This window comes from Ciconia boyciana, chromosome 4, assembly GCF_034638445.1.
Source record: "Ciconia boyciana chromosome 4, ASM3463844v1, whole genome shotgun sequence".
Classification (NCBI taxonomy): domain Eukaryota; kingdom Metazoa; phylum Chordata; class Aves; order Ciconiiformes; family Ciconiidae; genus Ciconia; species Ciconia boyciana.
Window position 1 is genome coordinate 82710576 of NC_132937.1, and position 22885 is coordinate 82733460.

At 36.7% G+C, this 22885-nt stretch overlaps 1 protein-coding gene across 6 annotated transcripts in view; it reads right to left on the reverse strand.

The window, feature by feature from the left end:
* Window positions 1–22885, reverse strand: part of CSNK1G3 (casein kinase 1 gamma 3) — a 117630-nt gene that overhangs the window by 34600 nt on the left and 60145 nt on the right. For 5 of the 6 annotated variants that reach the window (XM_072860397.1, XM_072860396.1, XM_072860400.1 and 2 more), the window contains 5 exons: window positions 15833–15918; window positions 15617–15701; window positions 10511–10659; window positions 9366–9461; window positions 8619–8714 (listed from right to left, as the gene is read on the reverse strand). In XM_072860397.1, the coding sequence (XP_072716498.1) occupies window positions 8619–8714; window positions 9366–9461; window positions 10511–10659; window positions 15617–15701; window positions 15833–15918 (512 nt within the window). Of the gene's footprint in view, window positions 1–8618; window positions 8715–9365; window positions 9488–10510; window positions 10660–15616; window positions 15702–15832; window positions 15919–22885 lie in introns of all 6 variants that reach the window. The other variant, XM_072860399.1, reaches the window with a different exon arrangement.

Genomic DNA, 22885 nt, shown 5'->3' on the forward strand with positions numbered 1-22885 from the left:
AATTACTTAAATTTTGTTCAATATAACTGAAGGAATTCTGGGAGGTTGGACTTGATTTCTGTGATGACAGGTGAGTCAGTGGAGTTTCAACCAGATGGCTTAAGCTTAGTTTCATAACATTGGGGATGGCAGAAGCACTAAACATTCAGTGACAGAAATAGGTAGGAATTGTATTTTAACAAATCATAAGATGGTGGGTCAGGCATGTTAAACTAAACACCCTGGGTTAGTAGATTTTTTTTTTTTTAACAAGTAACTTAGTATTTGTTGTCATCATTGTCCCTATTTACTGATACGGGGAAACAGTATGATCCCAACTATATCATCAGGTATCTTACCATGCAGATAATTTCATTGCTTCTTGCGAAATATCCAGTTGTAACAGTGATAAGCAGAGCAGAAACATATGGTGTTTGCATGGGAAGTACTTGCTGAATAAGACAGGATCATTCATGAAAATGTAAGGGTAAAAAAACCTGCTCAACTTGTCACCAAGTGAGTTTTGGATCCAAAGGATCCAAATCATAACTACATAACTGATCACAACTACAGCCTGCACTAATCCATATAAAGCAATGCCATCCAATTAAGATTGCAGTCCTAATCACTCTGGATTTCTGCTCCATGATATAGACTTAAAATGAACTTTCCTAAAGAGATCCTCAACCTATGCTCAAGGTTTAGTAACAAAAGTTGATGAGAAACAGAAGCCTTTGTCTTCAATCTACTCAAGTAAGGGTAGGGTATATCAAGAAAAAACAAGACAGGTATATGCCCCTTTATGGATGGGAAGCAAACCCATACACCTTAGCACTCCTGACTGTTGTAAAGAACAGGTGACAGTTTGCACAGGTATTTGCAAGAACTCCTATTTCATTCTCTTTTCCTACAAAAAGCAAATGAAAATATTTATGACTTTTACTCAAATATCAAACACATTGCCCAACTCTAGCGTCTATGGAACTTTCACATGGCATTCTCCTTCACACTTCTTTCCCAGGAGTGCCTATTCAATCATTCACCTCGATCTTCTTAGACAGCAGATTCAAAACAGGGATCAAGCATGTACACATTCTTCATTTGAACTGGAAAACATGAAAGTAGGTATCTAAAAATCCTCCCTACATTAATAATCTAGTTATGAATATTATTTTTCAACAATAGGTTGAAAAAATCCATCTTTCCCTTCTGATGGATAAAAAAGTTAGGAGAAAGTGAAAACATTTTGACAGGAACAAAACTGTATCTAAGCACATTTTTATAGTCTGCTCTTCTATCACCGCTAGAGGAAGTCTATTTTGGAGAGGCAGGCAGATCAGCCAAAAAAGGTTTGCTGCTCTGGTTCAAGATTCATGGATGGTTCCTATCAGCCTTTGTCAACAACTCTCTTCTGGCCTCTTTGGAACCTCTTCTGGCAATTGTTAAAAGAATATCTGCAACATTTGAGCAACTCAAAAATAAAAAACCTCCTGGTTTATGACAGGTTTGTTTGCTGATTTTTTTTTTTTAAATCACAGTTAGTTAAAGTCATACTAATCTAAGCTGACTTCAGCTTCAAAGGAGCAATAACAAACTTCTGCTTGGGTCAATGCACTGCCATATGGTAACAAAGAACAAAGCTTATTTCAGGTTTTCCCAACACGTTCAGATGCTTATAAAACAGGAAGCAGAGAAGCTACAACAATCTGTTTGGCAATTCTTTTCTTGAAATTCTTCAAACTGAATTAAAAACTGAATGGCATTTCTTGACAGTGGTTTCCTTTAATGGGAGAAGTCCTTCTTTTCAAGACAACATTTGTCCTAAGGTGTTTTGTTATTAATTTAAGATGACTGTTTAATCTAAGAAACTTCAACACAAACTTTGTAGAAACCTTCACACCAGATAGCAGAAAACTCTCCTGCCTCGCTCTAGTTGATCTCTATCAAAGAGACAGAGATCAAGGACAGAGACCTCAGTCCTTCCCATATACATACACCAGATACATCCACCAAATACACAACCAAATTTGATCAAGTATAACTGTCTGTTGCATGGCTTAGTTTAGATGGGAGGAAAACAAAGTTCATCTTTCTGGTAAGAGTTGTGACCTCTGAAAGCATAAGTGAACCAAAGGGTATTGTTAGTCCAAAAACCAGCATCAGTCATGTTTCTCCAAAACCACAAATGCCCTGAGTTTCACTCTAGTCTACTACTGCTGAAAACAGCTCTAGGAACAGTCTCAGTAAGATGAAGAACCAAGAATTAATACAGCTGCAACAGAGAAAAATATTTAACTTAAAGAAAAACTAACGAAGACTCATTTAAAGGCAGAGAAGAGATAGGCAGGAGTGCTTCAGTTCCAGCATCAGTAAAGCTACAACTGTATGATCTTACAAAGTTCTGTACCTTGCTAAAAGAACCTACAATGCCAGAAGTTAATTCCCTGTGACATCAGTAAAATATTTTTCAATCTGACCAAAAAGTGCATTTGGTAAAAGACCTATAATGGGAAAATGAAGCAGTGTTAACTCTTGTAGACTCGTGATCCTGGAGCATATAGGCTTACGTTAGACCAATCATTAGACTTTTCTCTCTCAGACTACATGCCAATCATCTCAAAAATCAGCAAAACACAAGTAGAAAGATATGGGAATATAACAAAATTGAAAATTAGTAAGTCACCTGGAAGACAGCTTATGCACTGAAGGTGTGGTACGCCAAATTCTGTAGCCAGGATGTACCACAAATAAGGCACAAAGAAGATTCATCATAGTGGATCCACATAAAAAGCTAAAACTTTAGGAGAGAAGAGAGAAGAACCAATACACAAAACTAACAGTGCTTAAAGAGAAACTTTTAATTTCATGTCTCTACTTGTGACTGGACTGGATTTCCTCAGTAGCCTGATGAGGCACAATGTGCCTCACAATGTGAGGCACAATTCATCTCTTAATAAATTTGTATACGATTGTAGTGAAAAATGTGGATATTGAAGTTATGTTTTTGCACGTAAAAATGCTGTTAACAGAAAGTACATGAACATTTTTCCATGAATAGTCATGGAATTAGGTTTCTGAAAGCTAATATTTTAAACTAAGCTTCAAGTTCGAAGTGTTGCAATCTTGAAGATTAAATTAAGCTACTCACCTACATACAAGTGGGATATTAGTCACTAAACTGAAAATCTAAAACAACTTTAAGCATTTTGGTAACAGATCTTATCCTGGTTGAAATTTAGTTCCTTCAAATTTAATTAGTTCTTTACAGGTTTAATTTGAAGAGCACATATATAAAGAAGCATATGCATGACATTGGCTGTTTCTTGCTACCCTCTATGCCATAAGGCAAACCAACTTAAAATACTAGACCCACTACCTAATAATGAGACATATTAATCGTGGAACAGATTAGTTTCTTAACTGTATGGTCCTTTAGAAGCTTGATAAGGGCCAGTTATAATAGGACAAAGTTAAGCCTCAATACCAGTTCCCAAAATGGTAACAGTAAATCTTCAGGCTAGCCCCATGCTTTGTTTTGGATTAGTATGTAAACTAATCTTTTACTTGCTATGTTCAAAAATCAGTCAGAAAGTCTCTCATAAAACAAATTTTGATGATTTTCATGCTTGTAATCAGAATAAGGAATTGCAAAAATTTGAAAAAGATACAGAAAATAATCCTTCATTACCAATCTCAGTAACTGAATTCTCCACTCTTCAAAAAATAAAGCCAGCCTTCATGTCTAAGCAATTCATTAGTGATACTACAGAATGCTATATTGTACCTTCTGTGAGAGACTGAAAGAGTTAATGTCTCAAACATTGTGGCGAGGAGAGGCGCAATTTGCATGGCGACGGCAGGTCATCGAGCACAGGGTGGGGGAGTGTGAGAGCCGGACATGGGGAGCACGTCAGAGGATGCGCAGTTCTGGGTTCTGCCGGACCTGACCATATATGGCCAGAGGTCACACAGAGTTGATCTGAGGAAGGGGCTTGCGACCACCCCCCTCCCCCAGCACCTGCGCAGAAGATTGAGAACTTTCTAGAACAAGAACTATGTAAGTCCTGAAGGGGCGTACCTGGAGGTGGGGATTAGCTTATAAAAGACATACCCCCAGGGAACCACGTGCATGCCCACCACTGGAGGACTACCATGCCTGTCATCGTCATTGTGGGATCCAAGGGTGGTGATACTGTTCCTTTCTCTATCCTCCCCTCTTCTCCTTTCCTTTTCTTGCTTCTCTCTTCCTCTAGTCTTCCAATATATGTAAGTTTTGGATAAATTGTGACAGGTTGCCAGCAAAATAGCTCCATTGCCAAATAGCCTCTATTCATTCATTGGGCTTGCCAGTTCGTTAAGTTTGTCCATTTGTCGAGTTCGTCAGTTAATAAAGTTGCTGGCCAGACTGTTCTTCTGAGTCATTGTCATGACTCTACCGGCCACGTGGCTCTGCCAAGCAGAGATCGGCCTGTGTTGGTACACAAACCCTCAGCAAATCAAAAAGATTCACCCATCTCGCAACCCATCGAGTGGGACGGGACACCTTCAGAAAGCTTCCAGTTAAGACAAAAGAATCAAAAAAATTCACACTACCTTTTAATTCACGAAAGCTTAGGAAAATGGATTTGTTTCATCTAACGCATTGGTATCTTGAATTCTTGAAAGAGAGGTGTCTTGCAACTCAAAACTACTTACATCAAATATCTAACGTTTCAAGCAGTTCCTAAGCACCTTTCAAGACCTATGGCACTTCACTGGGAACTCTTTAGCCTGATCCTTTAATCTAACCTCCTTTTAAAGAATTTCCAAATGGGAAAACAGAAAGAGAAAGGATAAGAGGAAAGAGACCAGCTAGCAAGTGATGGAAAAAAGTAATGAACAGATTAGTGCAGTCTTTATGAGTGCGTAAAGCAGTTTGCAGTTCATGCAGAGAAGGAAACAATTTCACTGTTGTACAACTGACATTTTGGGGAAGTGAGGCAAACTTATAAAAATAAAGACACAAGAAGTTGCTGAATGAATTGCTGGGAGGTACAACTTGCTTTCATTAATAAGCCTACACAAACTAGAAGGATGGACTGCCATACTATAACATTTTTTTTCTCTAAATAGAGAAAGGTGGAAGAAGGTATGTGAACTATTTCTGGAGGTCTTCCCTTTACAACTCAATTTGCTAATAGTGTTTGAACTTTAAACATGAACTGATGCTACAAAGTAAAATTAGACATGATTAAGCATATTGGTATATCTCTAACATAGGCCTAGAGAGTCTGGGATAACTTAAATTAATACAAAAACCAGAATGATTACTATTAATGAACAAGCCATTTAGAACCTGAATGTTTCCCACTTGAACATTGTTACTAAGAGCATAAAAATATGTACTAACATACATATATACACATACCAACATTGTCCACTTGAATTTAGTATGTCACAGTGAAGAATCACTAACATTTTAATAATCATCTACAAAAGAATCTCAGAGATTACATCAGCAGTAGCATTACAGATGACTGTAATAGCAGTGACCTAAAAAACATTCCATTGTCACTTGAGAATAAAATTATCTGCCAGATTTTCACATCTTGCAGAAAACTGGGTAATTCAGCATAAAACTGATCTCAAAGGTTTGCTATGACTCACTACTGTCACAGTAAAAAATAAATACACTTTAATTTCATACTTTAGACTCAACTTTCCTTTGAACATTTATCTGTGGCACTTTTAGTACTTGCCTTCTTGGGGGCAGTTAGGAATTCAGCTAAACTAGCTAGCTAATCGTCCAACTTAATAGCATGATTCAGTTAATACCACTACAACAAAGGGGTATTTGACAACAGTCAAGGGCTCAAACTTCAAAACAAAACTGAAGGTATTATGTAGTTTTATAAGGGCTTTTAATGAGGAAGCATGACCACTCCACATTAAAAAGCAACCTAATTAAGATGGCTTGAAAATACCCTTTTGTACAACACTTGATCTTCAAAGACAGACCAAATCACTGCAGTTTTGCACACTGCTCTTTTTACATGGCAACCATTTAGTCTCAACTGATGTAAGTGATCTGAACTCAGAACGCCCATATCCTTTGAGAAAAAATGAAGAACACAGAAACGAATACTACTGGTATTTCCTAGAAAATGTTCTCCCTGCCCCCCAAAGGATATTTATCATATATTAGAAGGGAATAAAATCTCTTGCAATTGTTACATTTTACCTGAGAAAGAATAAAAGGTTTCTGAAGTGCTAAAATTGCCAAAAGAGTGATGCGATATGATATACAATTTGAAAGTTCTACTAACTGGAACTTAACAAGTTAAATATGTATTTTTATAACCTAAAAAATAAAAAATTAAGAAATGTAATAATTTTGCAAGATACAATTTTAAATCCAATTTTGATTCCACATTACTGTACTGTTCTGAAAAGATCAATGACTATCTTTAAAACTTATGATATTGAGATAACTATTGCAATTGAAGTTAAATATACAGGCAAAGTTTTCAAAATATTTGTTAATGGGAAGCATAGAACAATTTTTAAACTTTTCTTGATGCACAGTGATAATTATCCACTAGCTTTTCTTACATGACACATGGCAGTAGTTTCTAAAGCAGCAAAATTTAGAGAATTTTAAGTTTGAACTGATTTTCAAAGCCTTTAAAGAAGATACCGAGTCATCACGCTGGTGAGACTACAGCAGTTTTCTTTACCCTAGACGTCTCATTCTTTCTTCAGGCATTGACAAATTTTTTTCTGAAACAAAGCTTCAGAAGAAATATATGTAACTTAGATTGTCAGAACCAAAAATGCAGCAGACAGAAAAATACTTTTTTTCCCCAGGTAACACTTTACAAAGCTAAATTATTTTCATTTCAGACTGAAAGCTCAAAACCTCATATAGACTTCGCAGCTGACATTTTGAATCCTTCCATATTAAATTTAGACTTCTTTACGTATTACCCTAACCATCTCACGCCTAAATATATTCAAAGAGCAAGACAGCAAAAGGTAAAATTAAGAGCCAACCAGGGAAAAAAGCTCTTAGAAGATGAAATTAACTATAAAGGAAAAATTGTTGGTTTCTACTCATTTTTCTACTGATAAGTGTGAAATATTGTGCTGGGAAACATTCTTCTAGTCAGCTATTGTTTCAACAAAAGCAGTAAAGTTTAAGCAAAAATTGCTACTTAACACTTTTTCACTTTCAGAGAGTTGTGGTGAATAGAGTTAAATCCAGTTGGTGGCTGGTCACAAGTGGTGTTCCCCAGGGCTCAGTTTTGGGGCCAGTCTTTTTAATATCTTTATCAATGATCTGGATGTGGGGATTGAGTGCGCCCTCAGTAACTTTGCAGATGACACCAAATTGGGCGGAAGTGCTGATCTGCTTGAGGGGAGGAAGGCTCTGCAGAGGGATGTGGACAGGCTGGATTGATGGGCCGAGGCCAACTGTATGAGGTTCAACAAGGCTAAGTGCCAGTTCCTGCACTTGGGTCACAACAACCCCATGCAGTGCTACAGGCTTGGGGCAGAGTGGCTGGAAAGCTGCCCAGCAGAAAAGGACCTGGGGGTGCTGGCTGACAGCTGGCTGAACGTGAGCTGGCAGTGTGTTCAAGTGGCCAAGAAGGCCAACAGCATCCTGGCTTGTATCAGAAATAGTGTGGCCAGCAGGACCAGGGAAGTGATCGTGCCCCTGTACTCAGCACTGGTGAGGCCAAACCTCGAATACTGTGTTCTGTTTTGGGCCCTCACTACAAGAAGGACATTGAGGTGCAGGAGCGTGTCCAGAGAAGGGCAACAAAGCTGGAGAAGGGTGTAGGGCACAAGTCTGATGAGGAGCGGCTGAGGGAACTGGGGTTGTTTAGCCTGGAGAAAAGGAGGCTGAGGGGAGACCTTATCGCTCTCTACAACTACCTGAAAGGAGGTTGTAGAGAGGTGGGGGTTGGTCTCTTCTCCCAGTAACAAGTGATAGGACGAGAGGAAATGGCCTCAAGTTGCATCAGGGGAAGTTTAGATTGGATATTAGGAAAAATTTCTTTACTGAAAAGGTGGTCAAGCATTGGAACAGGCTGCCCAGGGAAGTGGTGGAGTCGCCATCCCTAGAAGAGTTCAAAAAACGTGTATATGTGGCACTTCAGGACATGGTTTAGTAGGCACAGAGGTGTTGGGTTGACGGTTGGACTAGATGATCTTAGAGGTCTTTTCCAACCTTTATGATTCTATGATTCTATGATTTGAAGTTTGTTTAAGGAACAAAAACCAGGACTTGAACAACACTGAATTCAGTCAATACTGTTTTAGTTGCTAATACAACTAAATAACGTATCAGATGTCTAAACTTCAGTTGCTTGCACTGATGTAAGTGTATATTCCTTCAAAAAGAGAGAGAGTTCCATTGGTTTAGGCTTTCACTAAGAAACCTGTACCAGAAATTGGACATACAAAAAGATCAATAGTTTTCTGCACCTGTTTTAATTTCAGTTTGTCAATTGTGAAGTAGGGAGTAATAAGAACATTATGAACATTACTGGAAAGTGAGCTTAATATGAAAACGGGAATCATGTCATGCACTACAGGAAACTAGTATTATATAATGCAAAATGAGTGATTAAGTCATGTGAAGAAGCAGAAAATACCTGTGCCGAGCCACCATGTCTGTCAGCTGCTAGGTGAGCCCTCAAATGATGTGGATTGGCTTGCTGTGAGTCCCAAGCTGCCCTATGGTCTGTTGACTATCATTTTTGAATGCATTAGGAATATATGCAAAAGAAAAAATAAAAATTCCAAAAATAAACAATTCATGCATTAATTATTATATAGCGCAGAAGCTTTTTAAGTCCTACACAGATTGCACATCAACATTAACTGCGTACTTACATGTGCCTACACATACATTTTCATAGAGAAGTAAAGTAGCTAAAACTCAAAATTCCTAGTAAGAAACAAACTCCACCAACACAACCCTGCAACTTAGCATAGGTAAATGGACACAGATCTAAATTCCTAATGTTATTACCACCTTGGTCATTATACTGGTTTAAAAAAGTGAAAATCTTATGCATACATAGAACCCCAGTAGATGATATAGTATATGGGGAAGAGACAGTGATTAAAAACAGAGAACTAAAAAAAAATAAAGTATCAGCAGAGAGAAAATTCACTACTGATGTAAGCTACGTTATATCATAGCATCAAACAAGCAACCTTTTAGAACATTTTAAGGTCTACAGATGTAGAAATACATTAACAAGGATCTACTTAAAGAAAAACCAAAGAAAACCTGGAGTCAATTTTATTTTGGAGTTCTAATAAAAGCAACAAGATAGCACAAATCGTTAGACAAAAGACAAACTAATGCTGATAATGTTACATGAGGAATTTACCTGATTTTTGGATTGTTGCATTTTATCTCTGTGCTGATATGCTTCTCTGTTTGAAGACAGTGCAGGGTCTGAATGTATTGAACCCACTGGAGTAGGCTACAAATATAAATAATATGTAGCAACTGGTAAAAAAATAAATTTCTAAGTCTTACCAAAAGTTCCTGGTTTGTAATAGAAATTAATCTTTAAATCTGACAGTTTCCCATAACCCAAAATTATAAAATTGAAGCAAAAGCTTCACTAGATATTTACTAATACCAAAAACAAAAAAAGGCAAACCAAGAGTTACACAATTTCATGAAGTAGCAATTCTGAGTATTATCAGACATTTAATTTTCTGGAAGACTGTAAGATGATATTTTCTGCAGTTAGCAGTTAGGACATTCTGATGAAAGTCTGAAGAAAGGCTTAAAGTAATTTTTAATGCTAAACACTGAAAAAAAATTAGCAATAAAATACTATGATTCTTTCAGAGAGTCACACAAGGAACTTCAGGGTAGAATGTATAATCCAAAATTGTCCAACTTACACACACAACCCCTTCCCTACTTACTAAAAAGAAGCAAGGAAAAATTTGAGGTGCTGAAAAATTCATCTTTTACCCTTTCTTTAAAGAATATAAACACAGTATTTTCTGTAACTTTAGATGCATTGTGATGGATGGAAACTGATATTCTACATCATATTTCATTAGAACTGCATATAAAGTATAGACAATTTCTTCACAATGAACTGATAAATATCTGGAGTATACCTCAGATGCAGAGAAGTGACTGCTCTACATTTTAAAAATACTGGGAGCAAGAAAGTCTCCAAAGCAAGAAGATACATGCAATAACAACAATCAGCTGCAAAGTTTCAAACTCCTTCTTCAACTCAAAAGCCAGTCTGAATTCCTACAATCTCGTTTTGGATTGAACGGAGATTTACTTTGATATTAAGAGTATATGTTTGGAAAGAGACTCAATATGAAACATCTCAAGCCAAAAGACAATGTTTAAAAATGCATCTGAAAACAGGCTTGTAATAGCAACTGTTCACAACTTTAATAGCAGCCACATGTATTCTAAAACTCATGACTAACACTGGCTCAAAACTGATTACACAAAAAATCAGTATGTTACTAATAGCTTAATTGTACTCACCAACTGTTTGCCAATCCAGTCATATTCATAATCAAACATATAGCCTTTCCGATCAAGTAAGTCTGTGAAGAGCTTTCTTAAGTAGTCATAGTCTGGTTTTTCAAAAAAATCTAGCCTTCTTACATAACGTAGATATGTAGCCATTTCCTCTGTATAAATAAGAAATGTACATAATTGCCATTCCTGTTTTAATGGCACTCCAAAACCAGTACTTATTACTACATTTTAAAGCAACTTCCTCTCACCATAAAACCTGAACAGTTGTTCATCATGAATCTGTGAATTACCAGAAAGAAAAGTTATTTAATAGTAATAATAAGAATATAATGCCATATTCTAAACATATCCTACCAAGTAACCACTCATTTTCACTTTGTGTTACCTGTCGAGATCTTCCATTCAACCTTCCAATCGTGATGCACAGTGTGCCAAAAAAGCGGAGAGAGAAATGCCTCTACTTTTCAATCTTTTTTGCAATTAATTACACAAAGACAAGCCTAAGAAAAGGTAAAGAGGTGGGTATATGAATGTACAGGGTGGACTATGTCTCCAAGAACACCTGTTACTGGAATGTAACCTTCCTTTCTCTAAAAGAGGATCCACAAGTACATTCTAAAGTGGGCAACTCCAATTGTCCTGACAAAAACCACTCAGTATAGGCTCCGTTGAGCTATAACTGTAGTATGACTATGGAAGGCTGCAGCAGTGCTGAATGTTTCAAGCATCATGTTACATGAAGGTGAGAAGTAGCAAATATCCTTAATAGAAACACTGTGGAGAAGTACTAAGGTTACCTGAGCTCTTGTAGAATGATTTCTGACCAGTGTCAGTTTAGTATCACTGTTTAAATAGCAGATCAGCATACAAATGGAGATTCATTTGGGTAGGTGTTACATGGAAATTATAAGATTCTCCCAGTAGTGGAGACATCCAGGGAGATTTATGAAAGAGTCTGGACCTGTAAAGATAAAAGGAAAGAGCTTTCCTAGTCATTAAAGGGTATGAAGTACAGACTGTGCACTAGCAGCCAGAACCTCCTAGTAAAGACAAGTTCCAGCACAAACCTGTTGACAGGTGAGTAGAGCATACAGAAGTCCTATTCTTGATAAATGGTATAAGCCATGAAAGGCTTCTGAGAAAACAGTTGTAAAGAACAAGCATCCTCATGAACAGAAGACTACAAGAATCCAAGGGTTGAAGGGGAGGACCCATGAGCACCTGACGCACAAGCTTCAAATCCCATTAAGAAACTGCTCAGACGTGTGACTACACTTGCAATAACCCCTTCAGGAATCAGTGAAATGAGGAGCATATGGAAATACAACAGTCTGAAAAAACAGCAGATGGTGAGAAGAGATAAATGTTAACAAGCTTTCACAAAAGACCAAGTCCTACAGGTCCTTCATATATATACCAGCAGGTATTATAAGAAAGAAAAGTACTGGAAGACTGAAGAGAACAACAACCAAACCATACTGAAATTTTGGTTCATTGAGACTGCATTCATCCACACCTTCCTGTTATAGAAAGAAAAAGGAAAAACCAGAAATCACACTGCAGTGGTTTGGAATAGAATACTGCAACAATTTCTCCCGATGTGATATGGATCACGTGAAGCACTTGACTTGAGTCCTGCGACATGAGTTCCAGGTAGACAGAGCTCTTAAAATCTAACTTGTTTAGGAATCTTTGTAGCTCATGAGAGTGCGAAACCACCCACTGGCAAGCCATTCTGAGAAAAGCAAAGACTCCTCACTCTCAAGCCAAAGAGGCTGTTCACATGGTCCCGAAATACAAGAGAAGGCACCTCAATATGACCAGAAAGTCAGAGGATGAATAAGGTTAAATGTAGATGCCACCAGCACTCACTGATCCTATGAAGAGGTATGTATGTCAGAAGCAGCATAACAGTATCACTGCACACTCACCCTGACCCACACATCACATTCCAGTAAGTCTGGAGAAGCTGACATTTTGTAGTACAAACAAGGTGCTCCAAGAACTCCATCTTCTGACAGAGGATGGCTGAGAAGTGCAGAGGCAGTGCTAAAACTGAGCTATGCTAAGTTAAACTCTTTCAGAGGTAGTGGGGTAGAAAGAAGAAGTGAAGGTTTGAGACCAGCCTGATAACAAAAAGTTGTGAGGCAGCGTCATGTTGGCGCTGTCAAGAATGTACCACAGGACAATGCTGCTGAGACATCCCTCATTACTCAGTTCTGACAAAAACGGTATTAAGCGCTATGTTTTAGGCATGAGCAGATGAAGCAGTGGACAGGAGGAATTCCTTGGCACCTAAGGTCCAGCTCAGCAGACAAGCAAGACTCTTCACAATACTAGCCAAGATCAGTGTTTGAAGAAGGTGAAGAGAGATGTTGACAGATTGCTAGGGACCTCTTTAACCATACTTTCCCAATGTAAACTGGAACCCAAAGCATGCAAGCCATGTCTTCAGAGGTATGAAAGCTGGAACTGAGCCATTTAATGCAGCTGAATCTGTTACAATTGGCTGACTCCAAAATGCAAATACCACCACCTTTACCCTGCATTTGAAGCAGAAACTCCAGAGCTGAAATCCTTACTCATATTTTATACAAGGCATGAAAAAGCAGTAGTGTTGCACACTCAAAGACAGTACAATTCCACAGAACAGGGGATGAAAAAGATAAGTGTTTCACATGTGACAAAGACCAAAGTATCATTCACTGATACTACAGAGTTCTCTTGCCTTACGGAACATCAGTCAGCTAGCTCAGTCTGCAGGCTGACTGAAAAGAATTGAAATGATGGTGGATGTACTTCTCATTCTAGTCTATGTCTTAAGTGACAAGGACAGGAAAAGGTAGAAAATCCTCAGATTTGACATGCAAAATCTTCCACGTATAAGAATATATTTATTATGAAAATGTACATATGTACTATCAAAGAAGTTTATCTTTTGTGTTCTCCAAGGTCAAATATCTTTTCCCTGTTCCATTTTCAGATCCAGTCCTGTCAACAAGCATGTACTTGATTAAATTTTGTGGAAACAGTCCACTAGATGTATGGAACTACTCATGCATAATTATTTCCAGGAATTGCACCATATACATCTTAAATTAGATACTTATTTTTTAAAGGATTCTAGCAACTACATAAAAATCAACATGCAAGACATGCATGCATTACTGGATGCAGAAGATTTATATTCCAGAACAGTTTTCTTCCCCCACATTTAAACTTTTGTCAATTCACCAAACATATGTTCAGACATTTGCTCTAAGTTGTGTAACAAAAGTCAATTTCACTTGATTTTACTTTTTTTTTAATACAGAGAAGAAAGTAAAATAAAAAACATAAGAAGAATTGATAATGGACTAATTTTTACCACAGGGTTGGAAAGAACTTCAAAAGGCCATCTAGTACACCACCCTATCCCATAGCAAATCGGTTACAACCCTGTCTGCCTGGTTTGTTTTCACACAACTCTAGTGAAAAAAACCTCCATATTCTCCCTGGCAATGGCAATCCCTTCATGCTCTTCACTGTACTTGAAACACAGGAGTTTAGACCTGAACATAACTGTTTTGGATTACGTCCATTACTTTGTCCTAGCTGCTGTGGCTGTAGCAAACTGATTCCTTTCATGTTTGTAGCAGCCAAAAGGTATAGGAGAAGTTCATTCCCTCACAATCTTGACTAAACCAATCTTCATGCCTTCAGTCTTTGGTGACAGGTCTAGCAAATACGGCATAAGCACTCCCACTTCTTTATGAGATATCCTTAAAACAGGATACATTTTCTTGAAGTACCATCCCCAAAACTGAACGTACTGCTTCAGCTGAGGCTTTACAGAAACAAGTAGAGTAGAAGTGGCACTTCAAATAAAGAAATGGCAATTCATGTGTCTTTCAGGCTACATCCTTTTAACACCATCCAATTTAGTATAGGGTTTGTTCGTTTTTAAAAATACAGCAGCTTGACACTGCTCACTTGCATTTACTTTGTGACTGACTGACTTTGAGTCATTACCTAAGGAACCTTTCCATACCCAGTAATTCTCAATTTGGATTTGATCCTATCTTCATATACTACCTTGAATATGATTTATTGAATCGTACCTTACATTTTTAAGACTGTATTTGTAATCTGTCAGGATCCTTTTATTCTAACCCCACTGTTGAGCCTACGAACTTCAAACTTCAAATTGCAAGTTTAATAAACATTCTCAATTATACAACGCACTCAAAAATACTGAACAGATCCAGCATATATCTCTGTGGAATACCATTTCATGTCTCAAATTTGGCAACAATGTACTTAACTACTTCAAACTGCTTTACACTCTTCTTCCCATAGTAGATTCTTCTCGATTATGCTTTTAAGATTACTTGTGAGGATATTTAAAAAGAGCATCAGAAGCAAAAGTACTAAGATTTCGTGACATAAAACATCTGCCTCCTGTCCACAAGGCCTGCTGTGGACAAGATTTCCTTTCATAAGAGGAAGTCAAATCAGTTTGTCATGAGCTATTCTCAGCAAATCCATTTTGCCTATCAATGATATTGTGATTAATTTTCAAGGTGTTTATTTTTGTTTTCACAAAATTGTGTCCATGTTGTGTGTGTGTCACCCGTCCCTGGAGCTGATTAGTCCAACTTTAAAAAAATGTCCTATTTGCTTCTCTCCAATTTTCCAATACCTCATTGATTCTCTGTGCACTTAAGGAGAACTAGAAATGACACCTGAAACTACTTGCGAGTTATTTTAAATATTATTTCAAGCTGTTCCTAATGCAGCTTGTTTTAAAAAAAGGATATGATATCAGATTTGAGCTGAAAAGGCTTGCAAAATTTTATGTGTGAAGATACATGTGTAGACTAGCTGATCACCATAAGAATATGTACCATAATTTTTTTTAATGTTTCCTTTAGAAGAATCTATCTTTGATGTACACCAGCATTAGCTTAGTGCTGCTTCAAAGGATAATTCTTATATCTATTACCATAGTACATAATACACATATTTGGAAGCATTATTTTATTTCTAAAACCAGATATTAAACAACTACCTATGCCAGTTTTGTTTTCTAAATCAAGACACAACATTTTTATTAACAGTAGACATTACCTGGGAAGTTTTCACACAATACTTCTACAGGGGTTGCTCGCTTTGTGTCTCCAATTTTCTGGTAACGTTCTTTTAATGTATCAGCCTATGATACAACAACAAAACAAGCTTCTGAAGTTATACAGCTTGCAGACAAACTTTCAAAATGAAAAAGATCATGGCAAGAAAAGCTGATGATCTGAAAATAGGATAGAGGAAGATACCAAAAACCACTACCTTTAAACCTTGCCATGGAAGGCTTCCTCTGAGAAAATACATAAACATATGACCTAAAGCTTCCAAATCATCTCTTCTACTTTGCTCTGAAACAAAATTCAAATATTATTAGAACATTCAATCTGCATAATTTCACATTATATTTAAAAGGTTAGCTTCCAAATTATGCAAAAATAATTGGGAGGTATAAGGTATTTGAAATCAAACTGAGCATACGGGGGGCTTCTTGTGTACTATGGACTCCATTAAGAACACAGCTAAAACAAAAAAAAAAGCAGATGCAGACTGCAGGTATACTGATCTCAACAGTACTTTAAACAAATTATCTCGCTATAAGAAATTGTTCTTATTTTTAAATACATTTTGACACTTTACCTATATAATTGCATTTTAATTCCGACATTTTTTGATCCATTAGTTGTGAACTTGAAACAATTTAAGAAAGCTTTAATTGAACTCATTTTTCCTCTATAAAATAATGGAAAAGATGGTGTGTTTCTCAGGGACCCCTTATGGAATTTCTGAGTAAGCCAAAGGTGGACTGAAGAAGGCTCAGAAGTCTTATTATTTGATCAGAAAGCAGCATGAAGAGACATGTACATACAGCCTGCTCTCAAGTCTAGCTGACTGAAAAGCTAAGTTACAGAAGACAATGTCTGGCATGCCTACAATTTTTCATCTATAGTAGCACAGTAGCAATCCTTCGAAAAGTTCACAGAAGGTTAAAGAAAAATAACAAGCAAAATGCAGTGCATTCAAAGTTCAAAGTTTTCAAAGTACATTCCATATTATTGTTAAATAAAATCCATTATTCATAAGAAAACTGAATATAATAAAGAATAGTAAAAGTCTTTAAAAGACTAGCAGAAAACATTTTTACATTTTCACCTGGCTTCATTCTGTACTGCTGTTGAAACAGCTGTTACACAGTGTATTATGTTTTGTAGTAACAGGTAGTATTTACCTCTAACTTTGATTTTCTCCCTGACGTAAGGAAGAAAACCAAAATATTAACACTGTTTCTACTCAGTATTTTCACAAAGACAAAATCACTATGCTTTGACAGTAAGAGAAATGGAGCAGAAAAGTCAATGAAAAAATGTTTGTAGATTTTGAATGCAGGGAAGTTAAAGCCAACCTGGCTTTGATCTGATCAACATAAAATGTTGCCACAAATACACTGCATCTGAAAAACAATTCTTAATCTTCATATAAAAAGAACAATTTACTTGTTACTCTGTTTTCTATCCCTGTTTTCTCATTTGAACACTGAGTAAACACATACCAGCAAATGAATAAGAAAATACCAAAACACTTATGGTAATTCAGAGCATGGGCTACATCTAGCCCCTTACTTCATCACATATCTGCCAGCCGTATGAGGCTCTTTCACAGTCATTTCTCCTTCACTCGTTTCCATGTTTCCAATCTCCTTGCCGACACTCCTCCTGTTTGTGTCCACTCCGCCACTCTTGTTGTCCACTGCTGCCATTTTTCTCAGTGAGTGCCCTCCAGACAATCTGGTCTTACTTGAATTTTTCTGCCAACCCTGCAACATCCCATTTGCTGACCATATGCTATCCTGATGCAACCACATAGGTTAAGAAGAAAGCAGGAATAAGCAGTAGAGTTCTGTGCCTGACAGGTTTCAGTACATGAAGGAAACATTGGCTCCAGTTGCCTGCAGAAATCCTGTGCTCTTTATGAGAGGGGGTGGACATGGAGATAATGAGTGTTTCATGAGTACTGCTCATGACAAACATTTTTTGCAATGCACTGTGTGTTTTATGTAAGACAGATCAGTGGTGAGACAGTGGCAAAGCATACAAAAAATGTTACAAGTGCACAACAGGTGGCCCATCTATGGGCAACACTAAGGTATATAGCCCATAAAAATATGTTGGAAAGTTCTATTTGCTAAGGGACAGTAATTCCTCTCTTTCGCATTAACTTCTACAGGTTATGCTGATGAAAAATTAACCTCTTCCCGTTTTGGTTTTTTTTTAATAAAAAACAACAAAAAACCATGACCTCGAGGCAATTACTCTTTCACTGACAGTCCTTTCTATGACAGGAGGAACTTTCAATCTTTACCCTAAATGATTTCTAATTAAGAGGATTTTTCTTTAACAAGCTTTGGACCATTGGACATATTTCTGTAGGGTAGTTCTGTGGGAACTACTTCCAGGATGCACCACTTGAATATACAATGCCCTCAAGAATCTGTTATGGGAAAGGATTTTTTTGTTTGTTTTAATTCTAGGGGAAGGGGATTGTTGTTTAGAATCCACTTGAGTTCTTCACTGATCACTCTGGAGTAATTAAAAAATAGTAGTCACATATCCTTTCCTATGAAATTCTTCAAGATAAGCCTGAGAAACGGGAAAACCAAAGATTATATTGCTATTGTTGGAATAAGGGCCTCTGAAAACTGGAAAAAAAACCCTAGCAGTGGACTAGCTGGAACATAAAAGCATTTCAAGCATCAGCTGGAGGAAGGGCTGCTGATGTACACTGATCCTAGTGCACCACAATTTAATGAGATTGAGAGGATCTGATGCCCAAAAGTAATACGATCATAAGATGACAAACACAAGGTTTAGGGCACACGGTCTCCTCTCTCTCAAGGTCACCTGAAGCTAGCTAAATTAGTAAGAAACTTAATACCTGCTACTTAGTTCACAAGCTATAGATAAATCAATCATCTCAATTCAAATAGGTTGATTTTAGTAAGAACTAGAACCTTATTCAGCAGGCTATCTCCAGAATTTTTTTTTTTTTAGCATACATGGTAAAGTAACCGTAACACAGGTCAAACAGCAGACATTCAGTCTTCAGTAAGCATCCATTATGAACACTGCATTCCCCCTACAAAAAAATGTTTACAGCTTGCTATTGGAATGCTGAAACATTAGAAACATACTATCTATTTGGATCAGAAAACACAGTATTAGCAACTGGACGATTACATGGTTTGATACACAGACTTGTTGCTGTAATCACAAAGTAGATGGAAAGTGACAATCTACACACCCTGAACTGTCAGTCTATAAAGTTTAGCAAAAATAAATTTGAAAGTTATCACCCAGAGTTTGTAGTCTTACTAAAAATTGTATGATTCCATACAACAATATAAACTGAGGGAAAGAATAGCATCCTTTCCAGAACAAAATCAAGAATCCTGAAGTTAATGATTCTGGCTCATAAAAATGAAGTTGTATGCCAATTTTATCATAAGCACACATTGTATGCCATACTGTTGTGTTAAGAATAATGTGGACTTTACAGAAAAAATCCTATTTTCAGTTATATCTTTAATTAAGGGAGCAAAGATTTATTTAGCTCAGTTTGTTCTAGAAGCATTGTGTCATATAATTATGGATTTATAAGGTTAGTTTACACAGAAAAAGGTATTTATCTAAGGCAGCTACAATCCTGTCCCTGAGGTTCAGTGATAATTCAGTGGGTATGAGAAGGAGACTAGTGAACTTCCTATGGAGGTCCTAGATCTGGCAAAGGACTTGATCCTGAACCACTGGCTCAGTGACAAGTGAAAGTTGCTAGGACTCCTGGAGGGCCATCACCACAAAGCACAACCTGCAGAAAATATTTTTTTTGAGTTTCTGGAAAAACTCCAGGATTTAGATTAATACAATTTTAAGTCCAAACATTTATTGTTCTTCTAATAAGAAATGCACTAAAACTGATCCAACATAGAATTATTTTTTGCAGGTTTAGATTACAAAAAAGTCTGGCCTCTAGAAAACTAATTTCAAATCTAGAACATATGACAGCTCTGACAACAGCGCAGATCTACTATAAAGGTAAGGGTGGGGTTTTTTTTGTTTTGTTTGAAGATAAGTAGTTTAAAGACTTACTTTATTTGGCCCTTCAGTTAGCATTGAAGAGCAGAGTTGTTTCATTCCCAAAAGAGTCTCAGGCATTCATTGTAAGATAACTAACCTCTACCTCTTCAATAATTAAGCACTACCAAGAAAAGACTAATACAACCAAGAATATTGGTTATTCCCCAGAGACCATTAGAGATAGCCATATTATAGCAATTACAACTTCATGTGACTACACTTCCTGTAGCTAAATAACTTAGACAACAATTCAGTATCCTGTTCTCCTGAATTTAGGGAAACTAAATTTTAGATTATTACTAATTTAGATTTCCCGCAAATCCAGAAGATTGTAGGGCTTTTACAGATAGATTTTTGTCTTCCTTAAGCTCCCAGCGAGAATCGACATTCTCTGGGATCCCTTTCTTCCTTCCTGCAAATGAAGGGGACTGGAAAAGAAACACAGAGTAATTTTATCCCCAAGAGAAATTACATTATAGAAGCAAGGGAACCAGCCACATGCTGATAAGGGCTGCAGAATATTTGTATTTCCTTCAAGTAACTATCTGAATAAAGCCACATTATTTTTCACATAGACAAAATACCTTCTATTCCAGATACAAACTCCCAACTTGGCACAAAACTACCAGAAACCCTTGATCAAATGTATGTTTCTGGAACAAAATACTATTGAAATAATTGGCTACATGATGTTCAGTAACTATATATCACCTTCTATATACACCTCAAAAGAGTGGGCCTTGGTAATTTTGTACAAGTTTCAACTAAACATATGCAAACATTTAAAGTCTTTCTAGTTACTATGCACTTGTTATGACAGTTTTAAACACTACGGATCCTAAAATGTACTTTTGATCAAAGGACAACATACTTTCTTATTCGTACATACTAACATAGAACAAGTTACAGTTCAATAAACGCATAGTTGAAAACAACCTATAAGGCAATGTGAATCTAACAATCTCCCTCTTTACTGAAAAACCACATTTTTTTACAAGGGTCAGCTGACACCTTGGATAGTCAAGAAGCAATTATACATGCATTAATTTTGCTATCAGACCATTCAAGTTGCTAGGAAAATCACCTACAGACTAAAAATATTGCCCTAAAAAATTATCTTACTACCAGTGTTTTCAGTGCTGAATGTATTCTATGTGCCACTGTCTCTGCAACCAAAGGGACAACAGAGCTTGAAGAGCTTCAGTGTTCTGTACATCCCACTGCACCAATTAAAGAAATACTACATTTTTAGAGAGGAATCACAGAACATACAGAAAAAAACAACTTTGCATAAAGGAGAGACTATGAAAGTAAGACCCCCATTCATACTGTTCAGTGTTTGTTAGACCTAAAAGATCATGACAAATAGTTCTCTGTTACCTAAGAAATGCCTGCAAAATAATCGGGTCAAGAAGAACCACTGCTCTGAGTCTGAACTGATGCGGAGTCATTACATTAGGTTGTGCTCCTTTGCATGGTTTAGCAACATCACTGTAAACATTTCAGAAAGGCATTCTAAACTTTTTCCATCTACATTTAAGAATTATGTATATGTTTGAGAATCTCCTGTGAGAACGAGACTTACTACAGTAAAGTGAGACAAGCAACTGAAGAGAGTATTAGTTTTGTCACATCTACCCTTGCCAGAGGAGCCAGTATATATCTACCCGCTCTTCCTCATGGCTTTGCATCAGGCTGAGGGATACAGAACTACCCATGATACATAAATTTGGCAGAACTTTCATACATATTAAGCAAGTTACCATTAGATAAAAATAAACCTGTCCAACCACAGATCAAGATTGTACCTAAGGAGTGGAAAAGTTTCCCTTGAAGAAGAAAGTGTAATTTACTATGTTCCTGTGTTAATATCAGACATGTAATCCCCTCAAAATTCAGTTATGTTCTTCAAGTAATTACCAGTTTTACATTTTGGTTTATTTTCTTAAATGATATGGGGGGGGTGTCTTATTTAAGACTAAAAAAGCTTATTGGATTTTAAAATTTGTTTTCTCACCTTAAACTGACACCAACTTGGTATACCATGCCTGAAAAATAAAGTGAACACTTGCTTTACTTGAGAAACTTGTGTCCTAAAAGTTACGTTTAGGAAGCTCAAACCTTGCTATCAATTTTTAAAAGTGTTTGCAGTGTTAAATATTCATTATTCTATCAGGAAATACTAGTATTTATACTAGTATTCTTTAAATGAAAAATCATTTAATCTAATCTTGAAGCTCTTTGGCTGTAATATGGCTTAACAACAATGCAGTTTCAGTCTTCACTTGGTGAAGAATAATAAATCCAGCAAACATGGCAAGCTTACAATAGTTCAGTTACTTTTTACACATTCTTTTACTACATGAATGCATACAGAATTAAGGCCAGCTTCATATAAAATACATTTTTGGATGGGTTAAGTGGGGTGGGAGGTCTTTCATTATATTTAAATTACCTGGAATATGGTATTATACAATTTTAATTAAGAGTATACTTTTTATTAAGAATTTCAAAACCCACTGACATCAATGATAACAAGACTTGGAGTCATGACAAATTTGTCATCATTGTGATCATAACTACAAAATATCGTAGCACACTAGTAAATACTGCTGTATTATAAAAACAGAATTCTCCTTTCATTTTCAAACACTAAAGGAACGTCTGAAATAAAGCTGGCATACTATATTTCATTTCTAATGTGAAGGAAAGGCCAAATAGGCTAGTTCTGAGATAAGGTTTCAATACCATTGTGGAAATAAATTTAACTGAAAAAGGAAAAGGATTCCTGTTTTTACAAAACTGTAAAACAATAACAAGAAAAAAATATTAGTTTCAGCTCATGACCATTACCTCTAGTAAATACTAAATTAAAAAGTTAATAAATAAACCTTTTATCCATCTGACAAACTTCCAACTGCATCTACTAAGATAGTAACAACTTAATATCATGAGAAAGCAGGGAAAGTTTTCTGCTCTGTATATACTATGGGAACATGTATTACTGGCACAAGTTGCCCGAAGAGGTTGTGGAGTCTCCCTCCTCGGAGGTATTCAAAAGCCGTGTGGACACGGTCCTGGACAATCAGCTTAGGTAGCCCTGCTTGAGCAGGAAGGTTGAACAAGACGACCTCCAGAGGTCCCTGCTAACTTCAACCATTCTGCGATTAGCAGTCCACTACTGGGA